This window comes from Blastomyces gilchristii (assembly GCF_000003855.2).
Source record: "Blastomyces gilchristii SLH14081 genomic scaffold supercont1.13, whole genome shotgun sequence".
Classification (NCBI taxonomy): Eukaryota; Fungi; Ascomycota; class Eurotiomycetes; order Onygenales; family Ajellomycetaceae; genus Blastomyces; species Blastomyces gilchristii.
In genome coordinates this window covers 1,564,510-1,591,661 of record NW_003101670.1, presented here as the reverse complement: position 1 = coordinate 1,591,661, position 27,152 = coordinate 1,564,510, and the positions used below count along the sequence as shown (strand labels likewise).

The window sequence follows — 27,152 nt, the reverse complement described above, 5'->3', positions numbered from 1 at the left end:
CCTATCCTTCGCCGGCGGTTGTGGGGTAGAGATGAATGGATGTATGGATGGATGGCAGTCTGTGGACTGTAAGGACTATGAGGACTGTGAGGACTGTGTGGACTGCGCTGGTGGTACCTGTGCACGATGCGCCATGGGCCTGTGGGACTGAGGGCTTGACTGGGGCAGCATCGTGGGCGTCTGCACGATGTATATAACTCGGGATGGACGATCTGTTTCCCATTCCTTCTCTCGCTGGTTCCGTTGCTCTCCATCTAACCATTGACCGATTTGTCCATCTATCTCCTCGATCTTCTTCTGAGTGTTTTGTTTTTTGTTTCCTTTCCCTTCTTCCTCCACTACTGTTTGGTGTTTACTTTTCTTTTTCTTTTTCTTTTCCTTCTCTTTTTCCCTTTTTGGCCGTTTTGTGCCCATCTTCTTACTTTCCTTTCCTCCCGCTTTCTGCATTTTTTTTATCATATTTTATTTTCTTCTGTCGATATCCATTTCTTATACCTCGCTCCTTCTGATAGCTAGGCTAGTCAGTTCTAACGATATAACCGTCACGAATTTCTCCTTCTGTTTCCACGACTCTCTATCTGCCAGCATCCTACCGAGCAAACCCGTTTAGTAGCCATTGTTATTGCCTCCCAGCTACTATCTCAGAACCACCACCACCACCACCACCACCTCCTCCTCCTCCTCCTCCCACCCCAGTCTATACAAAAACAGGAGACCTAAAGGGGCAACAAACACAATGCAATTCCTTCTCCTCCTAGCCTCATTAGCCTCCACGGCCTCAATCGCCCTCGCCGTCCCCTCGGGCTGGTCCCCAGATACTGCCAAATTCTACTCAACCGTGGCTAAAGAGATCAAGGAAGCCAGGAAGCATCATAAAAACCCTGCGCTACCAAATTGTGACATGTCAAGAGCAAGACTACCAACGACAGATGAGCCGCTGCCGGCTGTGCCTAAGGGACAGAAGTTGTTGCATGTTACTATTGGAAGGGGGATTCAGGTAAATATTTATATTTTATTATTGTTTACTCCGTATATTTTCTAAAGGATCGCCATACACGTGGATTGTTTGTTCTGTGGTCTGTTCCATTATTTTTCTTCTTTTTTGCTTTTTCCTGGACCCCTGTTCTGTTTTATTTTCCGATGCATGGGTGTCATGGGCGTGGATGATATGCACAAAATGGAAGAGAACAAAGGAATGGCCGGAAGGGAACCCTGCAAAGAATGCAGAGAACCACGCCTTATCCGTCCCAGGAACTAAAGGAAACCAAAAGCCAACAAATTAATTCCCCGACAATAATATATATATATATATATATACTTTTAAATACTATCTATACTAACAAACTTCTCTTTACAGAACTACACCTGCCCCTCCAGCTCATCAACCGACAAACCAAAAGCAACCGGCGCCCTCGCAACCCTCTTCGAAGCCTCCTGCCTCGCCTCCACATACCCATTCCTCCTCACCCTCCTCCCCCGAGTCGCCCTCCACATCTCCAAGCCCCCTTACCCTCAAAACTCCCCCTCCTCGTCCCCAGGCTCCCAAGTAGGCATCGCCAACCCCTTCACCTTCGGCCCCAACGACATGCCCATCGCCGGCTACCATTTCTTCGACTCCACCGGCGTCCCCGTCTTCGACCTTCAGGCAGACGGCCACGCCGCCGTCGAGAAGATCTCCGGTGTCCCCGCGCCCAAGGGTGCGATGAAGGGCGTGGGCAGGCAGAGTTGGGGCGCCGTGCCGTGGTTGTATCTTGCGGCTGTGGATGGGAGTCTGGGTAAGGCGAAGAGTGTTTATCGTGTGGGGACGGCGGGGGGCAAGGCGCCACCGACGTGCGAGGGGTGGAAGGGGAATGATGGGGATGGAGGGGTTTTGAGTGTGGAATATGCGGCGGAGTATTGGTTTTATGGATAGGGGGTTTACTTTTTTAGGGTAGGGTGTGTGTATTTGGCACCTCTGTTGTGGTTGGGGATGGGACAGGGGATGTTTGCAAGGACAAAATATTTGAATATGATACCTGAGAAGAAAAAGAGAAAAAAAAAAAGGTTAACTAAACCAGGATGAGGATGACTAGATTTGTTGAGGAGGTTCTTTTTGGTTTAAGTTTTTTTCGCTTTCGATTTATGCTGTGTGAGGTATATTCCCAGTGATATTTCTGTATATATATTTCCATATCTGTTGTGCATCAGGGAGTTTCTCGGAGTTGTCCTATTTACTTTGTTATACTTGACTCTGTTCATTTCTTTCACTATTCCTTACTATTCTCAGCTACGAATACTATTATGGTGATCCATTTAGCCCCTACACTTCACAGCTCCATCATTCTGCGAAGTAAACCAATATTTGGTGTTGCTAAGGATGCAATATTTCAGCCCAGATGGGTGGGTTCGTTCTAGTTTCCTGATGTAACGACGAAATATCATACATCAGAACATGAGGGTCTTACAACTGAGAGAAAATTTTCATATCGGATTCGTTATAGTCGGCCGAATCGATATACTGCCCAGAAACAATTTCTTGGAGTAGTAATGCTAATGCGATGGAATGTGCAGACAATTGAAACCATCAAACTAAGTGAAGGATGAATCTTCGTAGGCACATGTACACCATACCGTGGAATTTGAGAGGCAGAGCATGACTCCTTCCGTTAGTTTCCTAGCAAAGGATCAAGGCCTAGATCTAGGAGCGCAGTTGTTTGAGGTCGAATCATCGAGAGCATCCCTGGACAGGCGAAACCAAATTGCATTAAGAGTCAGTGAGTTTCTGTTCATGGTACAAGTACATCGCGATAGGAAATTGGGGACGAGGTATAAAACATGTCTCAGATGGGAAAGGGGAAATCGATGGAACATATAATTACTTCCTGAGCAATAACAAAAATGCAATAGGCATACAAATAGGCATAGAACTTTTTTTTTTAAAAAAAAAGACAAAACCTCGTAATAAAGACATGATATAGTAATACGGGGAGATATCCCGTACAATACATATACTATTGACATTGCGCAAAAAACCTTCCTACCAATGTCGGATGGAGTTAGTACGCAGGGTTGTTGAACTTGTCCTGCTGCCAGTCGCCACTAGCAGGGCTGCCTCCCGCACCATTACCTGTACCAGCACCACTACTGCCAACGCCCGCTGACCCTGCCATGGCAGCTCCACCAAGCGAACCCAACGCTGCGCTCGCAGTCTGCCTCTCAATCTCCGACGTGCTCATTATATACAACATGACAAACAAAAGAATATGCAACGCCACACAATATCCCGCGAACAGGTTCCTGCTTGTGCGATTCGCAAGAACCATCCGGGTGACAGAGAATATGATGCGCTCCGGCACGCTCATGCGTCGGTAAGCACGGGCTGACTCTCGGCCACGGAAGGCGGCGAAGGGCGATATTTGCGCCTCGTAGGCGGACTGGTACCGGTCAACGGAGAGGCCGGAGGCGGAATCCGCAGACGGATGGATGGAGGTCGCCTTTGGGTTGTTGCCGTAGGCTGATGCAGATGACGTGGAGCTTTGGCCGCCGCGATTGTATGTGGAGACATAGCGCGTCTTCTCGTACAGGTTAAGGTTATCCTTTTGGAGAGAAGCGACTTCCTGCCGGAGGGATTTGACGATTGCGTATGTCTTAGATAACTCCTCTTCGAGCTCGTTGTTCTTTTGTTTGAATCGGTCTCGTTGGGCTTGGACCATTGGTAGGATTCCTGAGCCGCCACCTACAGCTTCACCGGCTCTGATGGCTTCCATTGTGTTTGAGGACGCGTTTGCATGGTCGAAACCGGATATGATTGAGGAAGTGGGTGAGGGAGCCCTACCCCTACGGGAGGAATGGGGGTATCTGGAAGCATAGGTGCCTGCAACTGACATGGCAGCAGACGGAAAACTTGGTGCCTCTCTTTGCATCTGCAGAAGGTCATTTTCTAGGGTAGCGGCCAAATTCTGCGATTTTTGTAGATCTGCACTCGTTTTGGACAGATCCTCCCGCAGAGCTTCTAGTTGATTTTGCAAATCTTGATGCGAGACTCTCAAAATCGTCAGCTCATTCGAAAGCTTCTTATTCCTAGTTAACAAGAGCTGCTCCAACGAGCTTTCTTTTGATTTGCCGGACTCATTAGGAGCAGTCGAGTTTGTATCATCCATCACGTCCTTATCATCATCATCATCATCCGCAGTAGAAAACTCTATGGACTAGTTTCAATTAGCCAACGGAATGGATAAACCAACTATCTTGTGCGGTGCATACCTTGATAGCTTCGAGTTCCCGCCGAATATCTTCATAGTCTGACCATTTATCCAATTTGGATTTTATTTCATCCCGTTCAGCGGTTATCTTATTGTTTTGTCGCTCTATCTGGCGGAGTTTGCCTTCCCATGAATGCTTGTCTGCATCCTTTTCGTAGCGGGCAGCGTCGAGTTTTCGTAAAAGGGAAGAATTTTCAGCTTGCAAGCGTAAAAATGAAGGGTCGTCCTCCATGGTGCGGTGTTTGTTCTCTGACTGGGAATGAGATACAGCCTGCGCGAGCTCTAAGCTCAGCTGTTCGTTTCGAGCCTCGACCTCTGCCAATCGCTCACTAGTCTTCTCCAGCTCCGAAGCAACGATTTCAAGCTCCGCTGCGGTTGCGGCACTCCTTGATGTGTCCTCACCATCTGCTCGGTCCAATCTTTGATTTACTTCGTAGCTTGCCTTGATTTCCTTGAGCAGACGTTCGTGGTTTTCTGCCTTTTCCTCATAATTCTTCTCCTTAGCTTCCCAATTGCTGGTCTTCTCAGCCAGTACCGCGGTCCATGACGCCTCAACCTCCTGAATCTTTGCATCCTGGTTTTCCTCAACCTTGCGCCGGAGTGATCGTTCTTCCTCCAACTTCTTTTCTGACTCCTCCAATTGAGAAGTGAGGCGATTTGTGCTCTTTCGCAAAAAGTCTATTTCGGAGTTCAACTTGGGGACAGTATCTTCGGAAACGACTAGGGAATCAACGGATGCTTCAAGGAGTGGGTATGGGTCGGGGGCTTCTGATAATGCGGAGTAAAGCTGCAAAAATGCTGACGAGGAAGCCTTGCCATGGTTGGTAAGGAGGTCGATGAACGTTTGGTATGCTACGTGTTTCCGATGTTAGGGAAAGCTAACGTAAAAGTAGGTCAGCAGGGGAGGGACTTCTACATACATTTCAGCAATCCTTTATATTCCGCGAGTTTCGTAGCATCGTCGAGTCTTCGAAAATCCTTGGTTTTCTGAGCCAAATCTTTTCGTTGCACAAGAGAGTCGCGCTGGTGAGCTATGATGTCCGACGCTGTAGTATCAAGCTTTGGCACTAGGCTCGAGAGGTCGATGCCTTGGTTTCCCAGTCAGAATAGTTCGTAAATACCCATAGCACAAATTCATTATTATAATTACCTCTCCATACTGCAATAGCTTGCTGGAACTTGTTTTCTTCCTGGGCTTGTTTTTCGGATTTGGCGGGCTTCTCTACCTGACCGGCCTTACTTGGAGCACTCTCATCGAGGACGCTCTCAGCCGCGACAAGGGCATCCATCATGCTAACACGGGATCTGCTGGTATCAGGCGTATAATCTAAGCATAATAGAAATTCTAAATCAAATCCTCGGACCACAACAGACCTGCAGTGGCGATTGAGTTCCTCGCTGCCATAGATGTCGCCAACTGTTGATATCGGCACAATCCAAGTCGGAGTAGCTAATCATATCGGATAAACATTGTTCCGTCCTTACTTGCGTTGCTTGCACCCAAAATGACGCCGCCATCGCAATCAGAGATAGCTCTTGACTCCCCGCGCGAAGCAACAGTGTTTCTTAGTCACTTTTTCAGCTGGTAGTTTTGGCGGGGAGAGATCGAATCAGTGGACTCGCTCTATACAATGAGTTCAGACGACGATATCGATAGCCCCCGCAAAAGACGGCGCATAGCTCCTCCTGAGACTGGTCCGTATGTGCTGCGACAGCTCATAGAATCGGTTCCGGTTGCTGGCGAAGGGAGCGAGCAAGAAGTGTATATCACATGTGTAGAATATTGGAGTATGTTGAAGTATCTCTCTCCCTTAGGGATAAACTTTAGGGGTGTTATGTGTTATTGACTGTTGTGATAGACGATAATCTCTATATCGGGACCTCCCTCGGGGAAGTTCTGCATTTCGTTTCCTTTCCCTCCGACTCTGAAGAATCAGCCGAGCCATCCTTTATTTTGGCGTCAAGACTACCCATCACGTTGTCGCAGAGTAATCTACCTGCAGACACACCACCGGGGGTGCAGCAGATACTCATTCTACCTTCTACCTACAAAGCATGCATCCTATGCAATGGCGTCGTCACATTTTACTCGCTCCCTGAGCTAAGCCCGACCTACGGCACTACGAAAGTGGGCAATTGTAAATGGATTGGAGGGCTCGATCTCAATGAACCAAATGAGGATGGGCAGCCTTTTGATCCCGTGGTTATGATTGCAGTTACCAATAGAATAATGCTGGTCAGAATCGGCGACGAGCCCCGAAGAGTGAGAAATATTGAGTTTCCAGGATGTCTTGTATCTGCCCGAAGAGATACAATCGCGTGCGTTGCAGACGCATATTCGTACTCTCTGCTGGAAGTAGAGCACCGTCAGAAGATTCCACTATTTCCAATCTCTTCGTCAGAAGAAAGCTTTGAATCCGGCCATGTGGAAGACATACCAGTTCGAACTGACACCCCAGTTCAAGGGAACCAGCCTGCATCGGCTGGAAATGTTCCAGGACACAGCAGAAGCGCGAGTCTAAATACACTTGGCGGCGTCGGACGGCGCCAACCAAGTCCAAGCCCTCATTCAATGTTTCCCGAAAGATCGAGCTCCATAACTCCAGAGCCCTCCATGAAGTCTAAGACTCTCCATGGCCCGCCAGGCTCCCCTGAGAAAAAGTCTCCTGACACATCAGAACCATCTTCGGAAAACGGTGGTCCAGGCTCTGATGGGTCTTCTTCGTCAAGCCAGAAACCGTTACCACCTCCTCCGAAGCAATCCACCACGAGACTCAAGCCGCACGTTGTATCGCCGACCCCATCCGAATTTTTGTTGGTTACGGGGACTGAGCCGTCAGAACCCGGCGTAGGTATGTTCGTCAATGTCGATGGGGATGTTGTTCGGGGGACTCTTGAATTTCCAAAATACCCAGACGCTATTGTGGTCGATGACGATAGTAACGAGGGAAATCAACCGCGCGCGAGTGACGACGATCAAAATGGGTATGTTCTGGCAGTCATTGGTGCCGACGACAACGAAGACAGTCGGACATATATCGAAGCGCAGAGGTGGAATGCAGTTCCGGGAGAACGTAGATTACAAAAGGCATTAGTAGAAATACCTGCAGCCCGCTCACCACCCGGCACAGTTGGAATTCGGCGTACCGTCGGCGCCAGCCGTGTGTCCTTTTCAGAAATCGTCGACGTTATGCGGATGGTTCGTTTGAAGTCGACCAGCATAATGGCGCCATCGATCCCTTCAACACCCCCAGAGAATAACGACCCGAGAACTCGCGCGTCCCTCGAACATCTACAAAAGGAAAAGGAGCTCTTCGATAACCAGGAAACTGATTCTGACGGTTCAAAGCTTCTCTCTTCGTCGCATGTCAGCCGTGACTGGGAAGAGGAAAGGAACCGGGAAGAAACCAAGTTTGCCCGTGGCCTCGCAACTGTCAAAAGTAGTATCATCATTTGGGAAGGGGATCGAATTTGGACGGTCCTGCGGAATCCACTAGCGCTTCAATTAGACAATTCTCTTGAATTGGCTAAGCAAATGAAGGAAGCCGATGGGAAGGATGCGGGTGTTGATAAAGAACCAATTATTAATATCATCCAAGGACTTCGAGATATGGAGCCCAAGACTGAAACAGAATACATTGGTTTGCGTTACGTCAGGCAGAAGGCAAGTTTGCTTCTATTTATCGATCTAATCGCCCCAAGCTCTACGGGCCCAACCGCAGCGACTATAAGAGCAACCGAAGACGCACTTGTCGTCGGGGAGCTCGACCCTCGAGTGGTTCTCCTTTTGATACCGCTGCTTAAAGGTGAAGCACTTCAAGGTCCACAAGGGATTTGGGTATATAATGGTTTGGAGAAGGTGATATCATCATTCTTCGCTCCACCAGATGAAGGAGTGGAAAATAAACCGCCAAATTTGACCATGGACGATAATATTCTCCACCTTCTTAAACGTTATCTGCTAGGTTGGCAGAAGAAACGAGGCTATGGGAGTGTGACGGATGAGACGTATGTGTTTAATAGCGTGGACGCTGCGTTGTTACATTTACTTCTTCATCTGGATGCGAAAAACATGCGCGAGGGAAATGTAGCTCCGGGAGCTTCTGTGCGCCCAGACCTGAACAAACTTGTTGACAACTGGAAGGGTAATTTTGATCGGGCTGTGCAGCTACTCGAGAGCTATAATAGGCTTTTTGTTCTCAGCAGATTATACCAGAGCCGGAAAATGGCCAAACATGTTCTGGCAACATGGAGAAGGATAGTCGAGGGAGAGAAGGACGAAGGAAAGGAGCTATCAGGTCCAGCAGCAGACATTCAGATTCGAAAGTATTTGGTAAAAATTAGGGATGTTCACCTGGTTGAGGAATACGGTCCATGGTTGGCTGCGCGTAACCCCAAGCTTGGAATCCAAGTCTTTGTGGATGATACCAGCAGGGTGAAATTCAATCCGCAGCAGGTAATTGCGTTGCTACAAAAGCGTGCCCCAGGGGCTGTCCAAGAGTATCTAGAACATCTCGTTTTTACAAAACACGTATATCTCCCTCCCTTTTTTTCTTCCCCGCACGGCACTGGATTAACCCAACTAACGAATTTCACAGGATACCCAATACGCCGATGACCTTATAGCCTATTATCTCGATACTGTCCTTTCAGTTCTCGAATCCTCCGCTGAAGCCCGCGCATCCTTAACAGAATCCTACTCAACCTACCGCGCCCTCCAGGCCCCTAAACCTTCCTATCTCAGCTTCATCACGCACAACCATCCTCCAGAGCCGTGGTGGCAATCCCGCCTCCGCCTCCTCCAACTACTAGGAGGCGGCTCAACAACCCAATTCACCTCCACTACCCCACCAACCAATCTCTCGTACTCGATCTCCACCGTCCTCGCCCGCATCGAACCCTTCAAAAACGAACTCGTCTCCGAAAGCATAATTCTCGACGGCCGCCGGGGCCGCCACCGCGAAGCCCTCCGCCTCCTTACCCACGGGCTCAGTGACTACGACACCGCCATCCGCTACTGTGCATACGGCGGACCAACATGGTCCACGTCAACCGTAGCAGAAATCGCAAGCGACACACAAGCTGAGCTCTTCACCTACCTCCTCACGGAGTTCCTGCAGATCGCGGACCCGGTCTGCCGTATTGAACGCACCAGCAATCTGCTCGCGCGGTTTGCGTCCGTGTATGATATCACGGACGTGCTCCGGTTGGTTCCGGACGAATGGAGCGTGGATATCCTAAGCGAGTATTTGGTGCGTGTCTTGCGGGGTGTTGTGAGTGGGGCGCGGGAGGCGAAGGTGCAACGGGCGCTAAGCGCTGGGCTGTATTTGAAGGTTGATGCCGGGTTTGGGAATAAGGTGGAGAGGCTTGGGGGATGGGTGCAGGATGAGACAGGGATTAGAGGGTTGAAGGGGAGTGGTGGGGGGAAAGAGAATGATGGGGACGATGGTGATTATGAGGAGGAGAGGGATGAGGACGGAGGTGAGACTAGTGGAGGTTTGATCGGGGGAATAATCGTTGATGGGGAAGGCATTTTACGATGAGATGATGCATATTCCTTTCGTGGAATGTAGATTATTGCATATTTAAGTTACCCCTGAAAGTATATTTTGGAGGCGGGTTTATTTCCCGTTCATTTTCTTGGACTCTCCACAAATTTCCGTTTCATATCCGCATAAACATGAAATATGATCATCACAACTCGTCAAAAAAATTAAGAATAACAGAAAACCCACCACAAACCACAACCCAATCAAATCAAATCAGTCAATCAATCAATCAACATCCGGCACCGGCAACCCGTCTAACAACCTAACCCGCATCCCCAACTTCTCCAGCGCCTCCCTGGAATTCCGCTCCCGCAGCGCCCGCGCCTCTTCCTCCGACACCAAGACAAACTCATACTGCAACATAGGCGTACCGAGCGGCACGTCGTATTTCTTCGCCATCTCAGGGTCCGTGAGCGGGTGCAGGTCGACGATGAGCGATGATTTGACGCCGAAGACGGCGTCGGAGGATTCGTAGGGGTCGCCGCGGAGGTAGAGGGCTCTGTATTTCATCAGTATGCGTGAGCGGGGTACATGGATGGATGGATGGATGGATAATGTGAATGGAATCGACATGGCCGTTGTCAATACCCATTCCATGCATCACATCCATTGACAGCGAGATAAGACGCATCCAGCTAGCTGTCCGGATGGTATCCAAAACTAGTTAACTAAGGGAAGGAGAAAGAACATACGTAATCAAACAATCCCACCCCTCCTTCCACAGCATAAAATGCATATGTGCCGGCCGATACGGATGCCTGCCCAGCTTTCCCAGCAGCCTCCCCACGGGCCCATCATGCGAAATCGGATAGGACACGGGCTTGATGGCCTTGAACCAGAACCCGCCCCGTTCATCCGAGTACATCACCCCGCGCCCATCCATGATCCGTTCCTGCCCGCCCACGCCACCGCCCGCGTACTGCACGTCATACCGCCCGCTACTATCCGTCTCCCAGATATCCACCTTGACCCCCTCCAGCGGCTTCCCCGCCCTATCGCGCACGGTGCAGACGACCAACAACGGCTCGCCGGCGCCATCGCTGAAGAGGGCGGCGCCATGATTCTCGAGCGTGGGGGCCTCGTGCGTGTGGAAGGGCCCCAGCAGGGTCCCCTCTGTGGCGCCGGGTGGTTTTGGGTGGTTGATGGCGTCGACGAGTAGCGAGAGGCCGAGGATGTCTGAGAGGAGGATGAACTCGTTGCGGTGCGGGGAGGAGATTTTGCCTACCTCGATGAGGAAGTGGAGGGCGGTGGACCATTCGGTGGTTGAGAGGCGGGTTTCGCGGGCGAAGTCGTGCAGGTGGGTTGTGAGGCGGGCGAGGAGGTAGCGGAGGCGCGGGGAGGGGCATTGGGCGTTTATGAGGTTTGTGTTTTGGGTTATGTTTTCGGTTGTGAGGTCTTTGAGCGGGGGTGGGGGGGTCATTGTTACAGGTTGGATTGAAGTTGGTGTAGGGAGCGTTCTTTGGCAAATGTAATGTACATGTACGGTTATGGGGATGCGTTTATGTGGTGATGCTTGATCCAATATATAAATATATATACTATTACCTGTGAAGCAGGAGATATAGAAATGTTTTACAAGGAATGTTTGTCGCCCTTCTTCTGTACACTAGCACCAGTACCAGTGCAAGGCGAAACTAAAGATATCAATTCCTTCAATGACTTGATATAACATTAAATATGTGATAAATTGAATCCATCTTCAAATATATATATCTATATCTCTTCTTCCCCCCAGTCACCCCATCTATATCATATATGACAAGCTTAAAACCCTACTCTCACCACTCATAACAGATCACAGCCATCCAGCCCAGGAAGATGTACGCAAGAGCTAAGATTTGAAGCTAGTTAGTTACTCATGTGGGGTGAAAGAGAATTGATTAAACAAGGTGCTAACTTCAGAGTACAGACAGGCTCATCCTGTTGCACTGAGTATATAGTTATCTAAATACAATAAACAGCTCAGTTAATAGTTATACAATACTCTTTTCATAAGCAGCATTTCTCAATCTCTTCATACTTCATACTACAACATTCATAGAAATTCAGCATAGGAAAGAAAATCTGAAAGAGAGAAAATACTAATAATATCACTCAATGTAAATTCATGTGAAAATATCAAGTGAAATAAAACAGCAGAATATCAAACTCAGCTAAATAGCTAGCTAACTAATTTTTCTTTTTTCTTTTATTTTTTTTTTCTTCTTTTTTTTCCTTTAGAAATAAAAAAAAATCAAACATCTCAACTATTTTCTAAAACTCAAACCTCATTACGAAACTCAATGTTGCTGCCATCTTATCATTCAAATCCATTCATTCAAATCCATCCGTTCATGTATTTCAAACCATGTAAACTCTCATAACTCCCTTATTTCAGTTCCATTTCGTGTTCGCAAAAGGAAAAAAAAATGAGAGGGGGGGGAAAGAAGAGAAAAAGAAAAGAGAGAGGAGAGAGGAGAGTGAGAGAAAGGGAGAGAAAAAGAGAGAAAAAGAAGGGGGAAAAGAATAGCCTAGATAGAATAGAAAATGGGAATAGAAGTGTAAATATAATATGATATGCAACGCACAGGGACGGAGGAGGGGGAACAAAACATGCCAGCAAATCACAAACCAGGAATGAAGGGCATTATGACATGTGAGCACATGAGGAAAAGGATAAGATACTGGCTAATAAAGGTAATAGACAAATCATGTACAAAGCCGGGGGAGGGGGGGGGGGGGGGGGGTTCTTAAAAACAAATTAAAAGTTATGGCAAAAGGAGGGGGGGCCGGGGGGAAAAGGGGGGGAGAGACTTGTTGATGGTTAGAAGAACTGTCACGAAAGATGAGTCAAAAACACAAAAAGAAAGAGAAAATATAACCGCATCGGCAATATTAAAAAAGGAAAAATCACGAGAAGAAAAAATATGGAGATAATATATAAATATATAGATAGACACCCTAAATATCTTCACATAGAAAGGCAAAAACAAAAAAAAAAAAAAAAAAAAAAAAAAAAAAAAAAAATTATATAAATAAAAATAAAGAAAAGGGAGGGGGCGATTCCATCATTCGTCATCTCGATCTATCTCTCTCTCTCTCTGCCTCTCCATTTCCCTCTCCCTATGTCCCGATGACCGCGCCGCTGCAGCTGCAGCAGCAAGGTTATGCTTCCCCATGGTATCCCTAATAGCTTGCGCGAGCGGGTCCGTGGAGTCGTTGTCGTCTGCGTCTGTATCTAACAGCGCTTGTGTATGTGCATGTGGATGTGTATGTTGGTGTTGGTATGAATGCGGATGTGGATGTGAGCGATGTGCTGCTGAGTGCATATCTCCGTGTGTGTTATCATTATTATTATTATTCGTCCACCGGTCGGGCTCGTGCGCCGCCTCCGCTAGGCCCGCGAGCATGCTGTTTTCGCTCTGCGAACGGGGTTTAGAGGTGTGGCGGATGCGTGTTTGTGGTTCGGAGGCGCGGCGGGTATTCGTGTTATTATTATTATTGGTATTGTTGTTGGGGTTGCAGATAATAGGGCCCTGGTCGGTTCCGGCGGTTGAGCCCGCGTCAGCGTTGATACCACCGACATTCGGCGTCCTATTGCCCCGCTGACTCTTACCAAGTTCCGTCGTCGATGCAGACGCTGATGTTTCCGCCTCCGTTTCTATTGTCGGCATCGTTCCATCATGCATATTGCCATTGCCACCGTCTATACTACTTTGAGGACGAGCCAGGTACGTCTCGTGCAGCTCCTCGATTTTAACTTCCTTCCACGAGCACTTGGCGTGTTTCTTCGTACAGCCCATGCAGGCGGTAAGGTTCTTGTGGCAGTCCATCTGTAGACGGCGACAGCGGTCGCAGGGGGGGAGGATGCGTTCGCCGCGCTGGAGGCCTTCCATGCGGCTTACCATTTCGATCTTGTAGGGCCCGCCGTCGTCACGCTCGTAGTGGTTGGAGGACTTTGGTTGAGGGAGGAGGGAAGATGGGGTATTGGGGATGGCCACAGGTCCGCTTCCTGCGAAGCCTCCTCCATACTCGCCGGGGTCGGAGGCGCGGGGTCGAGAGCGGGAAGCGTGGCGCGCGGGCGGGGCAGGACCTTCTATAACTTCATCATTTTGGTAGCCCCGCGCATGGCGATCGGCTGTGGTGAAGAATTTTTTCATTAATTCTGCACGTGTAGCAGGGGAGGCTCCCTTAATCGAGGTCCCGTTGATTATGGTGACGTTGTCTGTGCTGGAATGAGGGAACATGAATTGCGCTGCGGAGAGGATACTGGCGTCATCGGGGGAGTGTTCGTGTCGAGAAGAAGAATTAACCGCGATGAAGCCCTGAGGGGAGTGAGGGCTCGAATGGCCGTTGCTTGTATGGGCGGTACCCATTCCATTGCCATTGGCTTCGCGGAGTGGACTAATAGACCGCGGTTGTCGTGCAGTGAGTGATAAATCATTTTCTCTCCTGCTCACAATAGCACTCTTGCGATTTTTGAATCTGTGGTTCAGCTGTCTGGCACGAGCCGACACTATTTATCATGTTAGCTACTGCCTACAACAAAAAACGGACATCACATAAAAAAAGAAAATAATTATGTTTCTCTGTTTCTTTCTTTCTCTCTCTCTTTTTTTTTTTTTTTTTTTTTTTTTTTTTTTTTTTTTTACCTTGATCAGCCAGATTAATAATCTGCCCCAGATTCTTTTCTAAAATTTCTAACGCGCCCAATTCCTTCTCCTCATCCTCCACGATTGGCTGCGGGGGGATAATCTTCTGAGGAATCCCCGACTTGATCAGGATGTAGTCCTCCTCTGAAATTTCTATGCGACTCTGCTTGGTATATATCTGGCAAACAGGTACTCCATTTCGCGTCTTTTCAAGAGTGAATTGCTCCGGTTTGTTTTTCGCAAACTCGACAACATCGAGCCAGGAGACCGTTGTCCCTTCTTTCCCATGAGATTTTAGCACCTTGGGGGGCCCGTCGAAGAGACGTTCGAAACGAGAGACGAGGATTGGGCCGAGGGGACATGCGCCTAGGTTTCCAGCAATGCTCTCGTGACGCTGGAGTACGCCGTCGTAGTCGTTTATTATACGGAGGATGGAGGGGAGAGTATCTTCTGCAGAGACGAGGGGAATATTATGGGCGTATTGGCGGGCGAGGTAGTTGATTTGGAGATGGTTGGAGTGGGTTTTGGGGACTTTGGTGGAGGGAGTCGAATGGGTATAGTCGCCCGATGGGGATCTGGGACGTTTGTTGCCTGGCTCTGGTGGCATTGTTCTTGACTCCATTGCGACGGGGAAATGCCGACTATGGAATCAAGACAAATTCTCTTCACCCAGCTTCCCGAATGTGAAGTAGATGGAGATATGTATCTGAATTTGCGCACTACGCTTAAAGAGGGCTGGCCAAACGGGGCGGGGTGTAGAAGGTGAGAGGAGGCCTCCTGAGTAGGGGCGCGACAAGGCGTAAAAAAGAGACAAAATCGAACAAGAAAAATCAAGATGAATAGATTCCAGACAGAGGCAGCAGCAGACTAGACGCAAAGGCACAGTCGCAAGAGAAAGGGTTGTTGAATGGGCAAAAATCAGATTATCTATCTGAGTCGTTCACGAGCTGGGGGAATGGAACCGTGTAGGGGGAAATTAGCCGCAACCTCAAAGCTGCAGAGGAACAAGCGGGGGGGAACGGGGTAGAAAGTGAGGAGATAAGAGGATTGGGGGGAGTAAAGTGGATAAAGTTGAGGATTGAAGATGAAGATGAAGTTGGAGTTGAGGCGAAGTGGAAATCAGACTGTCCGGAGGAGAGGAGAGGAGAGGAGAGCAGAGCAGAGGAGAGGAGGAGGAGGAGGAGAAAAGGGAGGGAGGAACGGGGGGACGGGGGGGGTGGTGGAAACAGGAGCCGGCAGTGGGTGGAAACAAGAGAACTATGGAAGCAGGGCGTATAAGAATAATAAGGGGGGGAGGGGGGAAAGCAGACAAAGGGCGCGGCGCGGGAACTCGGAACTGTGACTATTACCACTATTACACCTACAAATTACAGTGCGTTACAGGGCGTAAAGTCATAAATACTCCACCCCCCTCCGCCCAGTGCCCACCGAGGAGGAAAGAAGAGAAAAAGCAAAAGAAAAAAAAGGAAAAAGGAAACACTAGGTAACTTAGGCGGCGTTCTGTTTGTTGCAGCAGACAAGACGAGCACTTATGATTGAGCTCGGGCATTGTGGTGCATAATAATACTAAAATAATACAAAATAATACTGTGCTAATGGGAGAGAAAAAACCGAGTGGCGCAAACAAACCGCTACAAAGTGCACAAGTTGTTGGCCGCCCCCCCCTGATGTGACACACGGAACAGCGAGGAGAACGAGGAGGGGGGAGGAGTGGAGACCAGCCCAGCCCGTGGTCGTGGAAATAGATGGTGTGGCAGTAGTGGCAGTAGCGGTGCCCCCATTCTCCTCCCCTCCTCGCCCGCTGATTCGCCGGAGCATCAGGCTGTCCTCCTCCCACCCCCGATCCATCCACGGTGCTTTCCTGGTGTATCGAGGTAATAAGAATAAGAATAAGAATAAGAATAATCATAACCATAATCATAACCATAACCATAACCATAATCATAATAATAATAATGAGAGGCGGATGACCTCGTCATGCTGTCCGAACCTATGGCCTGGCCATCTCTACAACTATCACTACTACAATCTATTTACTTCCCCATGGTCATTATCTCCTGCTATGCTCCGGAAACTGATTGATTATATATATTTAGCTGGTGGAAAGAGGTGTGTAGGAAGAGGTGCGGCTAGGATTGAAATACAGTCTACGTACGTACCGGACTCTATGAATTATCAGATACATGATACAGAGGCCCCAACCCAACACACACCACGGACACACAGCGGAAGCGACGAAGACGCCGAGCCTGGGCTGACCACCGGGACTGAGGATGCGGTTGTTGTTATTCTTGTCAACTATTCTTTTAAACTTTCCATGCCGTCCCGCCCGGTTAGTTCCGCTGCACTCTCACCACTCAAACATCCCAACCAACCGACCGCCCACTCACCCACCCACCTGCTGAATCTGTGGTACGAAATATACCGAAATATGATACTGTACGGAGTACATGTACAGTACATAACTTACATAGTTACGGGCTAAGTAAGGGTCTCTTATTATGATTTATTAGTCCCACAGAGGGGAAACCTCATTTTTTGTATGCGCGAATTTCTCGGGCAACAACCTCACCACCACCAAACTACTCCAACCCCATCCATCCATCAATCAACGTCGCGACATTTAATGAAAAAAATAATCCCATCTTCTTATAGTCCTGCCAGGGGGTCTATTTCATTATAGCAACGCGCACACCCACGCAAGCTCCCGTTTTCCTCATGGGGGAACAAAGAAACATTACATACTCTATAACATCCATATCAAACTGGACTAGCCCAGTCATCGGAGTGAGGTTCGGTGTCCCTGTTCAGAAAATCATACCCATCCATCCATCGGCTAAATGACTCCCCTTTGCTTAATTGGGAGGAGTGAGAAGGGGAAGAAGAGGTATAACTATAATAACTGTAACTAACATCGGAGAGGCATTGTTCAGGAAGGATTCCGCTGTTAGTTAGGGGATAGGGGAAACATACAATCACTCCATGGCGGTGGTGTTAGTAAGTATAAAACCTAAACATGAGATTCTTTATTAATTCAACCGCAAGGTAAGTTAACTCAATAATACTCCGTAGAGTGGATTGATTTATTGCGGACTTGAGTTGGAGGAGGGAAACAAATCTATCAAGCTACTACTTTCCCCCCTTCATCATCATCATTCATTTGCCTCTACCCTTCCTTTCAAGTGTCGGGCTCCGAGTTAACTGTCCCAAGAATAAATACTCCGTAGCAAATAAATAATAATAATGAGTTAATCCCGCATCACAGGCTAGCTACATCAAAAAAACATCCAGCCATGTTATGTTGCCGGCCTGCCTGCCCCCGTCTCCAATCCCCAAGCGGCCCGGCACAGCCACAATGGATTGCCCAACTCGCTAAGCTCCTCCGTACTACTGAAACGGGAAACACCAGTACAGTAAACATACCCTCTATAAAAAAAATATATAAAAAAAAAAACAAATGGTGTCCTTGGATAGATGGGTAGGATGAGCGGCAAGCATCACGAACCACCACCGTCACCCTGGCCGGGCCGGGCCCTCATGCCCCCATGCCCTGTCGCATGCTCGTGCCCGTGCCCGTGCCCGTGCCTGTGCCCAAGGCCCCGCTAACTAACTATCTAAAAACCACATCACGCCAATCATAATAAGTTCATAACTCAACGTTTGACCCATGCCCCCCGCGTTTCCAGGCGGGCCCCCCTTTTCTTGTATGTGTCTACAGCGTATGTGTGTGGCACACTATTTCAGCCATGCCAAAATGGCCCCGCCTTTCTTTCTTCCTTTCTTTGTGCTCCTGCAGCCGGCATCGGTACGGGACCGGTGGAGGTTGGATAGTTGATGTCATTGGATAGGATTTGGGAGGCGGAGGAGGGGGTGGGGAGGTGAAGGGATGGGGAAGGGTTTGCGCGCGTGGAGGAAGGGGATGAATGAACTGGATGGAAATGAGGGGCAGTTGGCTGGGTTTGATTTCGTTTTCTTTTTTCTTTTTTCTTTTTTTTAATTGTTTTTTTATACAGATGGGATGTGCCGAGGAGGAAGGAGGGGGGCTGATTGAGCATTTGAGTTGATATATTTGTTTGAGGATTATCCCCCCTCAAAAGCACGGGATGCAGAAAAGTTTTTTTCCTGTACTCGAACATCAATTGCTGAACAGCTCCGGTTGGATTTAACGGGTGCGAGTTGGAAGTTGCACCTTTGGACGAATTTTCTGTGAGGGCTGGGGACAATTAGACAATTCCTGCCCGCCACTGCGGAAAAGAATTATGTTCTGAAGTAGAGGGGGGATGGTATGATATACCGTCGAGCGGGTCGTATGGACCATGTGGGAGCGAATCTTGCTCCATGAATGAACGGACTGCATGCCTTTATTTTATCCCCTTCAGGTTGTTCCTTGTCAGAAGCTTATCCAGTAGCCAGAGCCTGAAGATGCCAATGATCGCATCTGGGAAGTGAGAATTCTGAAAGATGACGGTTGTATCGTCCGCTTCAGCGGTGGATCAGGGAGGTAGCTTGTGAAATCGCGATATCGCTAGGGCGCTGGTGCTAACTGGTGCTAATTGCGGGAATTTAAACTTCATGGTTAAAATCAGTTTATTGGGCTGGTGTTGGGGTATAACTACCTTCTATAGTCAGAAGGAGATTTGGATTGTCCACAGATACTCATTTGGAACTAGGCCCGGAGGAGCGTTGGAGGCACGCTGCTTGATCACTCCAACTCACTGAGGCTTGGATCAGGCTTGGGTGAGGCTAGTGGTCAGGCAAAATCACCCAAGTGGGGTGAGAAGATGTAACCTTCCGGCTAAACCTTCCCAGGTTTGGCTGGACGCCGCGACACAATCCTGTTTCACCCCCACGTGACATCTCATGCAGGGGAGCCTCAGCGCCGAGGGAGGCATCAGCCATTTTGAGGGAAGCCAGCTATTCCCATTTAGGATTATTACAATCCGATCTACAGGAGCTTCTGCGAGCTTAACCGTATCATTCTTCCGTTTTCAGGATACTTGTCACGTGGTAACTCGGGTGACTTACTAGTTAACTAATTAATCGTGAACTTCACGCAAACCCTTTCTTCATGTCTTTGATCCCTTCCAACACTAGTGTACTGGGCCAGTTGTGTTTAATCGACCCTCAACGCGTTGCGAGACGAGTTCCACCTGTTTGTCTTAAACTGGATCAAAACTTGTATTGGGGGTTAAGTTATTTACACCTCCCTCGACCTCCCAACTCTTTCTATTCTTGTACCTGCTCCTTGTGCCTGGATGTTTAATCCCCTGAAGGTTAGATATTTTTCAGTCAGCTCATGGCTGTCGCTCATTTTAATAATCAAGAATCTCTCTTCATGCTGAAACATTTGATCTGGATGTAAAAAAACAAAGCTTTTTACTGAGTCACCCCAGATTAAGCGTGGTCCCGGAATATCGTTATTGCGGGCATGTCCTGTGCATAGAGTTTTAATAAAAACGACCGAAGATGTTGTCCAAACTCTCCTTTGAGGGGGTGAGGAAATTTTTGACCGACCTAGTTGAGTCGTTTAACTCACCCAGTCTCTATAGTTAGTGACTCATAACTTGCAGTGGAGGGCATTCTCCGCTCCTGCAAAGCTGCTCTTCAGGCCTGTCAGTTGGAACGCTGTTCCCAACCACTTCAAAATTTACAGGTTCAGTTCTAATGAGCTGATGACCTCATTTTTGAAACAAGGACCAACAGGAATGTGCAGAACAGATCAAAGATGACACATAGGAAAGTTGAGTAAAAGATGGAATTTTCAACAGCAGAGAAAGCAACTCAAGAACTGGTTTTCAGAAATCATCTATCTCTCATCACTAAGAAACTTCCTGCCTCAACTCAAACACACGAGGGTTCACACATTATATGAGAATATAAGCACTGCTATTTCTATCTGATCATGCACCTTCAATATATTGACAAACTGATCAATTCTGTTGATTGCCACATGTCCACGCCACAACTCTCTAATTCATCTCACAAGTGTCAGCATTCAGAGCAAAATCTGTCTCAAGTGAGCAGATTATTCCAATCAAAAAAGCAGAAGTATGACCACTCAACCAGTTCTTCATCACAAGAATTCTGAGACAACCTGTCAAAGCTTTGATTAATCAAAGGTGCGGTGAGAGAGCTAGCTAAACTGAAGAAACACTCAGCCTACTTCATACCTATCTTATTTACAGTGCTGAAAACTAAACAGGTCATTGACTCATCAGCTTCTGACTGCACTGAATAATAATTATCAACTCATTCAGAATGCTGCTGACTTTCTTCACAACTGTGTGCTGAATTATTTGAAGAATATAAAGCAGTTTGCCAGGCACAGTGGTCTGAATCTCTCAGATTTGAGAGATGTAAGTACTTGTCAGATCACTTATATCATCTCAAACTAATCATTCTCTCTCTAGTTCTCAGAACCTATAAATTCTCTTAATCACACAATGAACTCAGATCAGTTCAGATCTCAATGTTGAAAGCAGTCTGCAACACTTACTTCATTCTCAAAAATCTAAGAAACTTAAGACACTGAGATTATCAAAACTATCAGCACTACAGCTTATAAATGTAACTTTAAACAGAATCTGATTGATCATGATATCTATTCTTCAGAGTATGATTATTCAGATAGTCAGTTTCTCTCACTATCAGATAACTGAGAGATTATTAATGAAAGATTAGTCAGACTCTGAGCTTTGCTTTCATCATTAAGATTTTCAGAAAAAAAATTTCAAGAATTTAGAAAAGCAGATGCTCATGCATTTAAGAAGTAATCAGTGACAGTCTCAGTGATTCTAATTATTAAGAATAAGATCAGCAATGCTAAATGTGTTGAAGAAGAATATATATTTGAAAATCTGACTTTCTTGACAGATAGTACTCTTGCTGTCAGTAAGCTAGATTATTTCTACAGAGTTTATTCTGAACAGCTTGACTGAAATATCTGCAGTAAGTTAAGTGATCTTATTATCTCTTCAACACAGAATAGTCTTCTGATGTCACTGAACTTCTTTCTGAAGATAAAGAAACTCAATGAATCTGCAGCAGTAGCTAGAAGACAGACATGCTATAATAATACATTGAGTGCTTGAGATATTCAGAGTCTTCAGTCATATGAGAAAGACAAATCAGTTTATAATAACAACATCTATACAATTACATCTACATATTATAATAACACACTCAAGTTATACATCTCTCATTCTATTCAGCCAGCCTGTTCTGAAGATCATTCTGAATATATTATGACACAACTCAAAGAATGATCTATGACTGATAATTCAGAAACTTTTCATTAAGAAGCAGTCACTTTTCAGCATGACAGAGACTTGGCAAAGAAATGAAGAGACAGATTCATTGAGACTGCAAATCAGAGAGTTTCAGACTTGAATAGCAAATCTCAATCTTTTGCATTATCTGACAAAGGGCCAGTTTCTATTTTAACAGCAGGACCAGTCTTGGTCAAGTCTGATACATCAGTCAATGAAATCAAGACTGAGTATGAGAATGCTCTACAGTGAAGCTTCACAGATCATGTTGAAGAAGTGAATGAGAAAGAGAAAGATATCATTGAAGCGAGTAAAGTTGGCTTTAAAAGGCAGAGAATTGGTGACAAGGCAGATGAGCAAGAATAATGAAAAAGTAATTTCTAATCTTCAATAAACTTTCATTATAGGAAAGGGTGAAGGAAACGATCTTGAAGCATCTTACACATAGTTGGGAATGAAGATAGCTTAACAGCTTAATGACAAAGGTTTGACACATTTTTCAAGTTCATAGAGGATCATACAAATTACTCAACTTTAATCTCTTCCTGCTTCAAAGATGCTGAGCAACTCGCCAACAACACGCATATCGCTAGTCATGGATATCAGACAGATAAAAAAACTTTATTCACGAAGCAACACACACGCCCGAAAAACAGGGTGGAACTAAGAAAAAGAACGGGGTTGATGTTTGGCCTGGCGGTTTAAAATGTGTTGTTGAAGTGGCCTATGCAGATCGTAAGATGGAGACCCTTTGAATCTTTCTGGTATGTACCAAGTATAGCTAATCACATATAACCACTATTATACGGACAACATCCAGAAAGCCCGTCACGATAGAGCGAACACCATCTTAGAGCATGCCCTTCAAAGCGTGTCGGATGATTGGGGCAAGATCCACGTCAGCAACACGCCTCATGATTTGGCGAAGCTCCTAGGCTCCTTGCAGAATCATGTTGTCGTGAATATGAAGCAACAAGCCTGTGAATAAACCAAGGCCGGACTAGCTGCTTATTATAAGGTCAGAGCTTAGAAGTCAACACTTCACCAGCACTAAAAGTTGTTCTAGGTTGATATGAAGACATTTGTAGACAATGTCTGCCGTCAGGTTGTAGAACATCATATTGTACGCAACCTCCGCCACCTCTTCACGCCCACAGATGTTCTAGCATTCTCAGATGAGAAGGTCGAGCTCATCACTTCAGAGCCAAACAGCAGACAGGACAGGCGAAAAGAGTTGAAGATCCTTGAAAAACATTTAGAGGAAAGCTTCTTTGAACTCCGCAGTTAGGCTGTGATATGTGGTATAAACCCCTGATTCGAAGGCTCGACCATCAAGAACAATCCGGCGAATCACGCATGCCGAATTATCCGATTTCATAATTTCCGAGATGGGCTTTCCCGCCCAGCTCAAAAGGAGCATATGAATAAACTCCCTCATCATGGTAATACAGGTATTTTGGGTCAAGGACAACAATCCCAAGACAAACTGGAATGTAGTTGCCTTGAATATCATGAAGCCTGTGGTATACTTTATTTTCATGTTTGAGTTTATGTATATTGTTGTGTTCAACGCCCTTTGTGAGTAGAGTGTAGCCATGTGACAAAAGATGGATTTTAAAAGCTGTCCCACAACTTCCTTCTTGTAGAGAGGATGACAGTTGACATTCAGGTCACAGTCTCTGAAGAGCTGCTCTCAGATAAGAGTATGAAACTCTGCTGACTGAATCTGTTGCTTAAGATGAGCTAGATAGTTCAGGCAGAAGGTGTTGAGTGAGTCATTATCTTGTAGAGTTAGCAAGCACTGCTGAGAACAGTAAGATTGGCTTTTGATCTTTGATGATTCAGCAGTATAATCTATTCAATTCACATCACTGTCTTCACTGGATTGTTCTTTCTTATCTGATTTTTGATCTGAGTTAGAGTGGGCTTGAGTGTTTACAGTTCATTCACAGCATGCGGATGATGACAACAGAGATGAAGACAGAGACATTGAGGGGGAATGACTTCTTGATTGAGATACAATATCTGTGTGTGACTGGCATCTGGGTTGTAATGTCATCTGAAAAGAAGGAAACTTGAAAGAGTGTCAGTCATGATACAGAGGTGAGACATGCTTCTGTTGAGTGATTGAAGATGTTTACTTCAGAATATCTGAGTATTCAACCAGTTAGATGCCAAGTTCTGTGACAGCATCATATCATTCTTGCAGGGCAGGAGGAGACACTAGAGCTCTTAAGATAAATACTAGTATCTGAGTGATGGCAGTTAAATGAAGACTGTCATCATTGATTTCTTCAACATCTAGGCTGAGAGTACAGATGAAACACATGACAGATGACAGATTGTCAAGAATGTGTAGAAAGATAAAGGCTTCTCTGATGCACACATAGCTGTATCAGACTCTCTTGACAACCATGTAGAAGAACAACTGTGTGATGATGGCAGTGACTAACCACTTTGAGCAGAAATCAGAATCATCTGAGTCCTTATCAATTACTTCTTTGAAAGGATGAATGTCCTGAGCCAGCCCTCCCACAATTTCATCCCGAGTGAGCTTGTGGGGCGCCTTGTACTCGATAGCGAGCGCTGGGATGTGCTCATCCTTTGCTAGGTGAGGCGCCATCTTACGAGAAGACCTGGATGGCTTGCTGCCCACCAGGTACTCCATACCCTCCTCTTCCACCTTCACCACGACCACGACCCTCGCCTCCGCCTCCGCCTCTATCACCTCTAAAACCACCGCTGGCTCCTCGCCCCCTGTAATCGCCTCGTCCACCTCTTCCTCCGCCTCCGCGATCTCCACGGAAGCCGCCCCGTCCTCTATCCCCGCCTAATCTATACTCACTGAACATAGTACTGAATGGCTGAGTGGGGCACTCTAGACACAATATAGAAGACGATACGTAAGGCTAAGATTACGATAAATGCGGGGTTTTGAAGGAGGTTGACTGATGAAGGCTAGCAAACTGAGCGAAGTGGGGTAAGCTACAAGTTGTTTCTGATCCCTGCTTGGAGTTTAAGCGCGCCGCCACGTCATTTGCAACAACGAGCGTCCCAGCAAGACAGTCACGTGGTAAGTCTAAGGGAATGCCCAATTTCCCTCCGAGGCCAACAAACTACAGCCTCTTTCTCCTATTTTGTGCAATTGTCCAACATACCACACCGAGAGCATTTGCCAGGGATTAACGCTGACGCCAGTATCTTTCTTGATACTTGAACCGTAACAATGAGCGCCCAAAAAAAAAGTACAACCAACCTCTGGGTTACTACTCTAGTTACTGGTATCGCAAAGTGAGTGGAAGCGGGCTCATCTAATTTGTGGCTATACAGACGCTGATAATATTGCTAGGCACTTTGGCTCAACTGATTATGCAGATACAACGATCTACATTGGCAGCACTAAGTTACCTGCACACAGACTTGTACTGGCTACGCAGAGCGAATATTTTAGCAAAGCCTTCAGGAGCAGCTTTGTTGAAGGTGAAACAGGCAAATTTCGATTTGAGAATGGAAATGGGCATGCTTATTGGCGAGTATTTGAGTATATGTATACTGGAAAATATTCTGAGAGTCCAGCAACAGAGTTAGCAATAGAAGGTGCTTGGGCCGAACCTGTGCTTGCAGCCTGAAAGTAACTGTTTTGCAGATGACACGGAACTGATGAGGCATGCGAGAGTCTATTCGGTAGCGGACATGTTTCTCATGGAAGGCTTGAAGGCCAAAGCATTGGTTGAATTCGAGTCGAAATTGACGAAATTTTGGCTGAGTGAATCATTCCTCGAATGTATTCAGAACATTTATGACACGGCCGCCCCGATGCCTCCTGGGGTGAAAAGTGCTGTGGTTCAAACTGCTACGAAGCACCTGGAGTCCCTCTGGCAAAAAAAGCCGTTTCAAGACATTGTCCGGGAAAATGGCGACTTTGCGGTGGATATGATTGAAAAACAAGTTAAATCGGAGGGGATTCTACATATATAAATCTTCGCGTCGTCCAGTGTCGCCGCCCGAGACCGTGGCACGGTATGCTGACGGAGATGCTACAGCCTACGGTATGGCCCATCCGATCGTGAAGAGCAATATAACGTCTCAAAGTTTAGTCACTTTGTTCTTACGCAATGCCTTTACCACGCGGTTTTTGACATCTTCTGCTGGCAGGTATCTTGTGAGGGATTATTCCGTCTTGTCGCTGGGTGTAGGTGTGATCACCGTGCTGATCCGGATGTATAGTGACGCGTCCTACTGGTCCCAGTTCTTTGTTTTGGAGGGCGGGGGTGGTGTGGGGTTGGGGGTGTCTCTCCTTAGGGTATCAATCGCCTGGCTTTGTCTGTATTTACATACACCTCCTCTTCCAAGGTTTCGGCCAATTCTCACCCGCTATTCAAGGTGGGGGCAGATCACATGTCAAGACAATCTACTCTTTCATTTTATAGTCTACCAATATCTAGGAATAGTGTAGAAGATCATAACATAAGACAACAAGAGTGCAAATGAAGGGGTCTTCTGTCACCCGGCTACTTGAACGCGGGTGAGTTTTTACCTCCTGAATAAATTGTTCTTCGCCTTTGGCTACAGGAACTTCGTTTTCGAGGTCCGTTTCAAACGTATATTCAACTGATTGCTCGTATCCGCGTTCAATGCAGGAACAGTCCCTACTTAGAATAGAAGTTGGACTAGAATTCATCAATATATACCTTCCTGCTTAAATCTACCACTCGATTTTCTCCTGTTGTTCCAACTTTTCGACCCGGCACGCATGCAAAGGTGCATTGCAAGTTCCTGATGCTCCTGTAGAAGGGATGCGAATCTGTCAAATTTCTGCAGCTTCTCCAGCCTCTGCACCGCTAACCACAGAATCCGGTCGCCGAGAGGATCATCAGGGGCCTTATAACCCATCTCTGTCTCCACGATCTCCAGTAGATCGCATACAACCGTATCAGAGTACCTAGAGCCCATTTCATCCAAGCTCTTGTAGATTATCTCCGCTGCCGCATCCTGCATTCGAGGACAGAAAAGTCTCTCGCCGAGTACATATACTCGCACATAGAGAGGTATGATCGTTTCATGCAATTCAGACGTCCATGACCCATTCTCCAATCCATTTCGATAGAGCCACTCGATAAAGAAACCGAAGGTAGCGGGTTGAACACCCTCAAGCTTTCTGCTCTTGGCCTTCAGTAAAACGATCCCGTTTCAAAGCAGCTTTGAAATAGGAGGAGGCTTTAACTAAAAGGCGTGAGTGTAAGTGGAAGGTTCGGGCTGAGTCAGAGGGACCGACGATGACGGGAACAATTGGTGATGATAGATATCTACACGAGTGACGATGAGCCTCAATTGTTTGATGCCAGAACATGTAGAATGTAGTTCTCACTCTGAAAACTTTTCCTCATCGGGATCATCGAGGGCCAGGGAACTGGTCGGCGCCAAAGGATCCTCCGCGTCGGGGGGTGGCATTTTGTAGCGGTA

The 27,152-nt window shown here is 46.9% G+C and overlaps 9 protein-coding genes across 10 annotated transcripts; 5 read left to right on the top strand and 4 right to left on the bottom strand.

Moving 5' to 3' along the window:
* The first annotated feature begins 61 nt into the window (after positions 1–61).
* On the top strand, positions 62–2,264 carry BDBG_06442 (malate dehydrogenase). The gene is made up of 2 exons (XM_002623548.2): positions 62–997; positions 1,358–2,264. The coding sequence occupies exons 1-2, from the start codon at positions 737–739 to the stop codon at positions 1,910–1,912; spliced, it is 816 nt and encodes a 271-aa protein (XP_002623594.1). The 5' UTR covers positions 62–736; the 3' UTR covers positions 1,913–2,264.
* Positions 2,178–5,654, bottom strand: BDBG_06441 (homeobox protein cut-like). Its single transcript, XM_031722609.1, has 4 exons — positions 5,392–5,654; positions 5,162–5,329; positions 4,243–5,093; positions 2,178–4,187 (listed from the first exon to the last, which is right to left on the bottom strand). The coding sequence occupies exons 1-4, from the start codon at positions 5,531–5,533 to the stop codon at positions 3,036–3,038; spliced, it is 2,313 nt and encodes a 770-aa protein (XP_031579431.1). The 5' UTR covers positions 5,534–5,654; the 3' UTR covers positions 2,178–3,035.
* An 85-nt stretch (positions 5,655–5,739) lies between these two features.
* Positions 5,740–11,571, top strand: BDBG_06440 (TGF beta receptor associated protein 1). Its single transcript, XM_031722608.1, has 3 exons — positions 5,740–6,029; positions 6,101–8,772; positions 8,840–11,571. The coding sequence occupies exons 1-3, from the start codon at positions 5,873–5,875 to the stop codon at positions 9,782–9,784; spliced, it is 3,774 nt and encodes a 1,257-aa protein (XP_031579430.1). The 5' UTR covers positions 5,740–5,872; the 3' UTR covers positions 9,785–11,571.
* Positions 10,016–11,337, bottom strand: BDBG_06439 (catechol dioxygenase; the record flags this gene model as incomplete). The annotated part of the gene is made up of 2 exons (XM_002623545.2): positions 10,483–11,337; positions 10,016–10,289 (listed from the first exon to the last, which is right to left on the bottom strand). Exons 1-2 carry the CDS (start codon positions 11,208–11,210, stop codon positions 10,016–10,018), a joined length of 1,002 nt encoding a protein of 333 aa, XP_002623591.1. The 5' UTR covers positions 11,211–11,337.
* Positions 11,572–12,797: 1,226 nt separating the features above from the next.
* BDBG_06438 lies at positions 12,798–16,091 on the bottom strand. 2 transcript variants are annotated; one of them, XM_031722607.1, is made up of 3 exons: positions 14,422–16,082; positions 13,386–14,285; positions 12,798–13,305 (listed from the first exon to the last, which is right to left on the bottom strand). In XM_031722607.1, exons 1-3 carry the CDS (start codon positions 15,041–15,043, stop codon positions 13,268–13,270), a joined length of 1,560 nt encoding a protein of 519 aa, XP_031579429.1. In that variant the 5' UTR covers positions 15,044–16,082; the 3' UTR covers positions 12,798–13,267. The 2 variants fall into 2 exon arrangements, with proteins under 2 accessions (XP_031579429.1, XP_031579428.1); XM_031722606.1 differs by having other exon boundaries at positions 12,798–14,285; positions 14,422–16,091.
* A 1,139-nt stretch (positions 16,092–17,230) lies between these two features.
* BDBG_17391 (uncharacterized protein) lies at positions 17,231–19,030 on the bottom strand. Its single transcript, XM_031725125.1, has 2 exons — positions 18,716–19,030; positions 17,231–18,634 (listed from the first exon to the last, which is right to left on the bottom strand). The coding sequence occupies exons 1-2, from the start codon at positions 18,759–18,761 to the stop codon at positions 18,162–18,164; spliced, it is 519 nt and encodes a 172-aa protein (XP_031579427.1). The 5' UTR covers positions 18,762–19,030; the 3' UTR covers positions 17,231–18,161.
* A 3,385-nt stretch (positions 19,031–22,415) lies between these two features.
* On the top strand, positions 22,416–22,677 carry BDBG_17390 (uncharacterized protein; the record flags this gene model as incomplete). Its single annotated transcript, XM_031725124.1, has 2 exons — positions 22,416–22,424; positions 22,471–22,677. 2 exons carry the CDS (start codon positions 22,416–22,418, stop codon positions 22,675–22,677), a joined length of 216 nt encoding a protein of 71 aa, XP_031579426.1.
* Positions 22,678–22,761: 84 nt separating this feature from the next.
* On the top strand, positions 22,762–22,977 carry BDBG_17389 (uncharacterized protein; the record flags this gene model as incomplete). Its single annotated transcript, XM_031725123.1, has 1 exon — positions 22,762–22,977. One exon carries the CDS (start codon positions 22,762–22,764, stop codon positions 22,975–22,977), a length of 216 nt encoding a protein of 71 aa, XP_031579425.1.
* Positions 22,978–25,382: 2,405 nt separating this feature from the next.
* Positions 25,383–25,667, top strand: BDBG_06436 (uncharacterized protein; the record flags this gene model as incomplete). The annotated part of the gene is made up of 1 exon (XM_031722605.1): positions 25,383–25,667. The coding sequence occupies one exon, from the start codon at positions 25,383–25,385 to the stop codon at positions 25,665–25,667; it is 285 nt and encodes a 94-aa protein (XP_031579424.1).
* Between the last annotated feature and the right edge of the window lie 1,485 nt (positions 25,668–27,152).

Bases quoted from the DNA above. Each gene is read 5' to 3' on its own strand.
- BDBG_06442 (XM_002623548.2), top strand. From the start codon at position 737: ATGCAATTCCTTCTCCTCCTAGCCTCATTAGCCTCCACGGCCTCAATC. The intron at 998-1,357 runs GTAAATATTTAT...TTCTCTTTACAG, and splicing joins CTATTGGAAGGGGGATTCAG to AACTACACCTGCCCCTCCAG.
- BDBG_06441 (XM_031722609.1), bottom strand. From the start codon at position 5,533: ATGATGGATGCCCTTGTCGCGGCTGAGAGCGTCCTCGATGAGAGTGCT. The intron at 5,094-5,161 runs GTATGTAGAAGT...GGAAACACGTAG, and splicing joins ATATAAAGGATTGCTGAAAT to CATACCAAACGTTCATCGAC. The intron at 4,188-4,242 runs GTATGCACCGCA...AATTGAAACTAG, and splicing joins GGGAACTCGAAGCTATCAAG to TCCATAGAGTTTTCTACTGC.
- BDBG_06440 (XM_031722608.1), top strand. From the start codon at position 5,873: ATGAGTTCAGACGACGATATCGATAGCCCCCGCAAAAGACGGCGCATA. The intron at 6,030-6,100 runs GTATGTTGAAGT...CTGTTGTGATAG, and splicing joins CACATGTGTAGAATATTGGA to ACGATAATCTCTATATCGGG. The intron at 8,773-8,839 runs GTATATCTCCCT...CGAATTTCACAG, and splicing joins ATCTCGTTTTTACAAAACAC to GATACCCAATACGCCGATGA.
- BDBG_06438 (XM_031722606.1), bottom strand. From the start codon at position 15,043: ATGGAGTCAAGAACAATGCCACCAGAGCCAGGCAACAAACGTCCCAGA. The intron at 14,286-14,421 runs GTAAAAAAAAAA...CATGATAAATAG, and splicing joins TATTAATCTGGCTGATCAAG to TGTCGGCTCGTGCCAGACAG.
- BDBG_17391 (XM_031725125.1), bottom strand. From the start codon at position 18,761: ATGGAGCAAGATTCGCTCCCACATGGTCCATACGACCCGCTCGACG. The intron at 18,635-18,715 runs GTATATCATACC...AATTGTCCCCAG, and splicing joins TCCATACGACCCGCTCGACG to CCCTCACAGAAAATTCGTCC.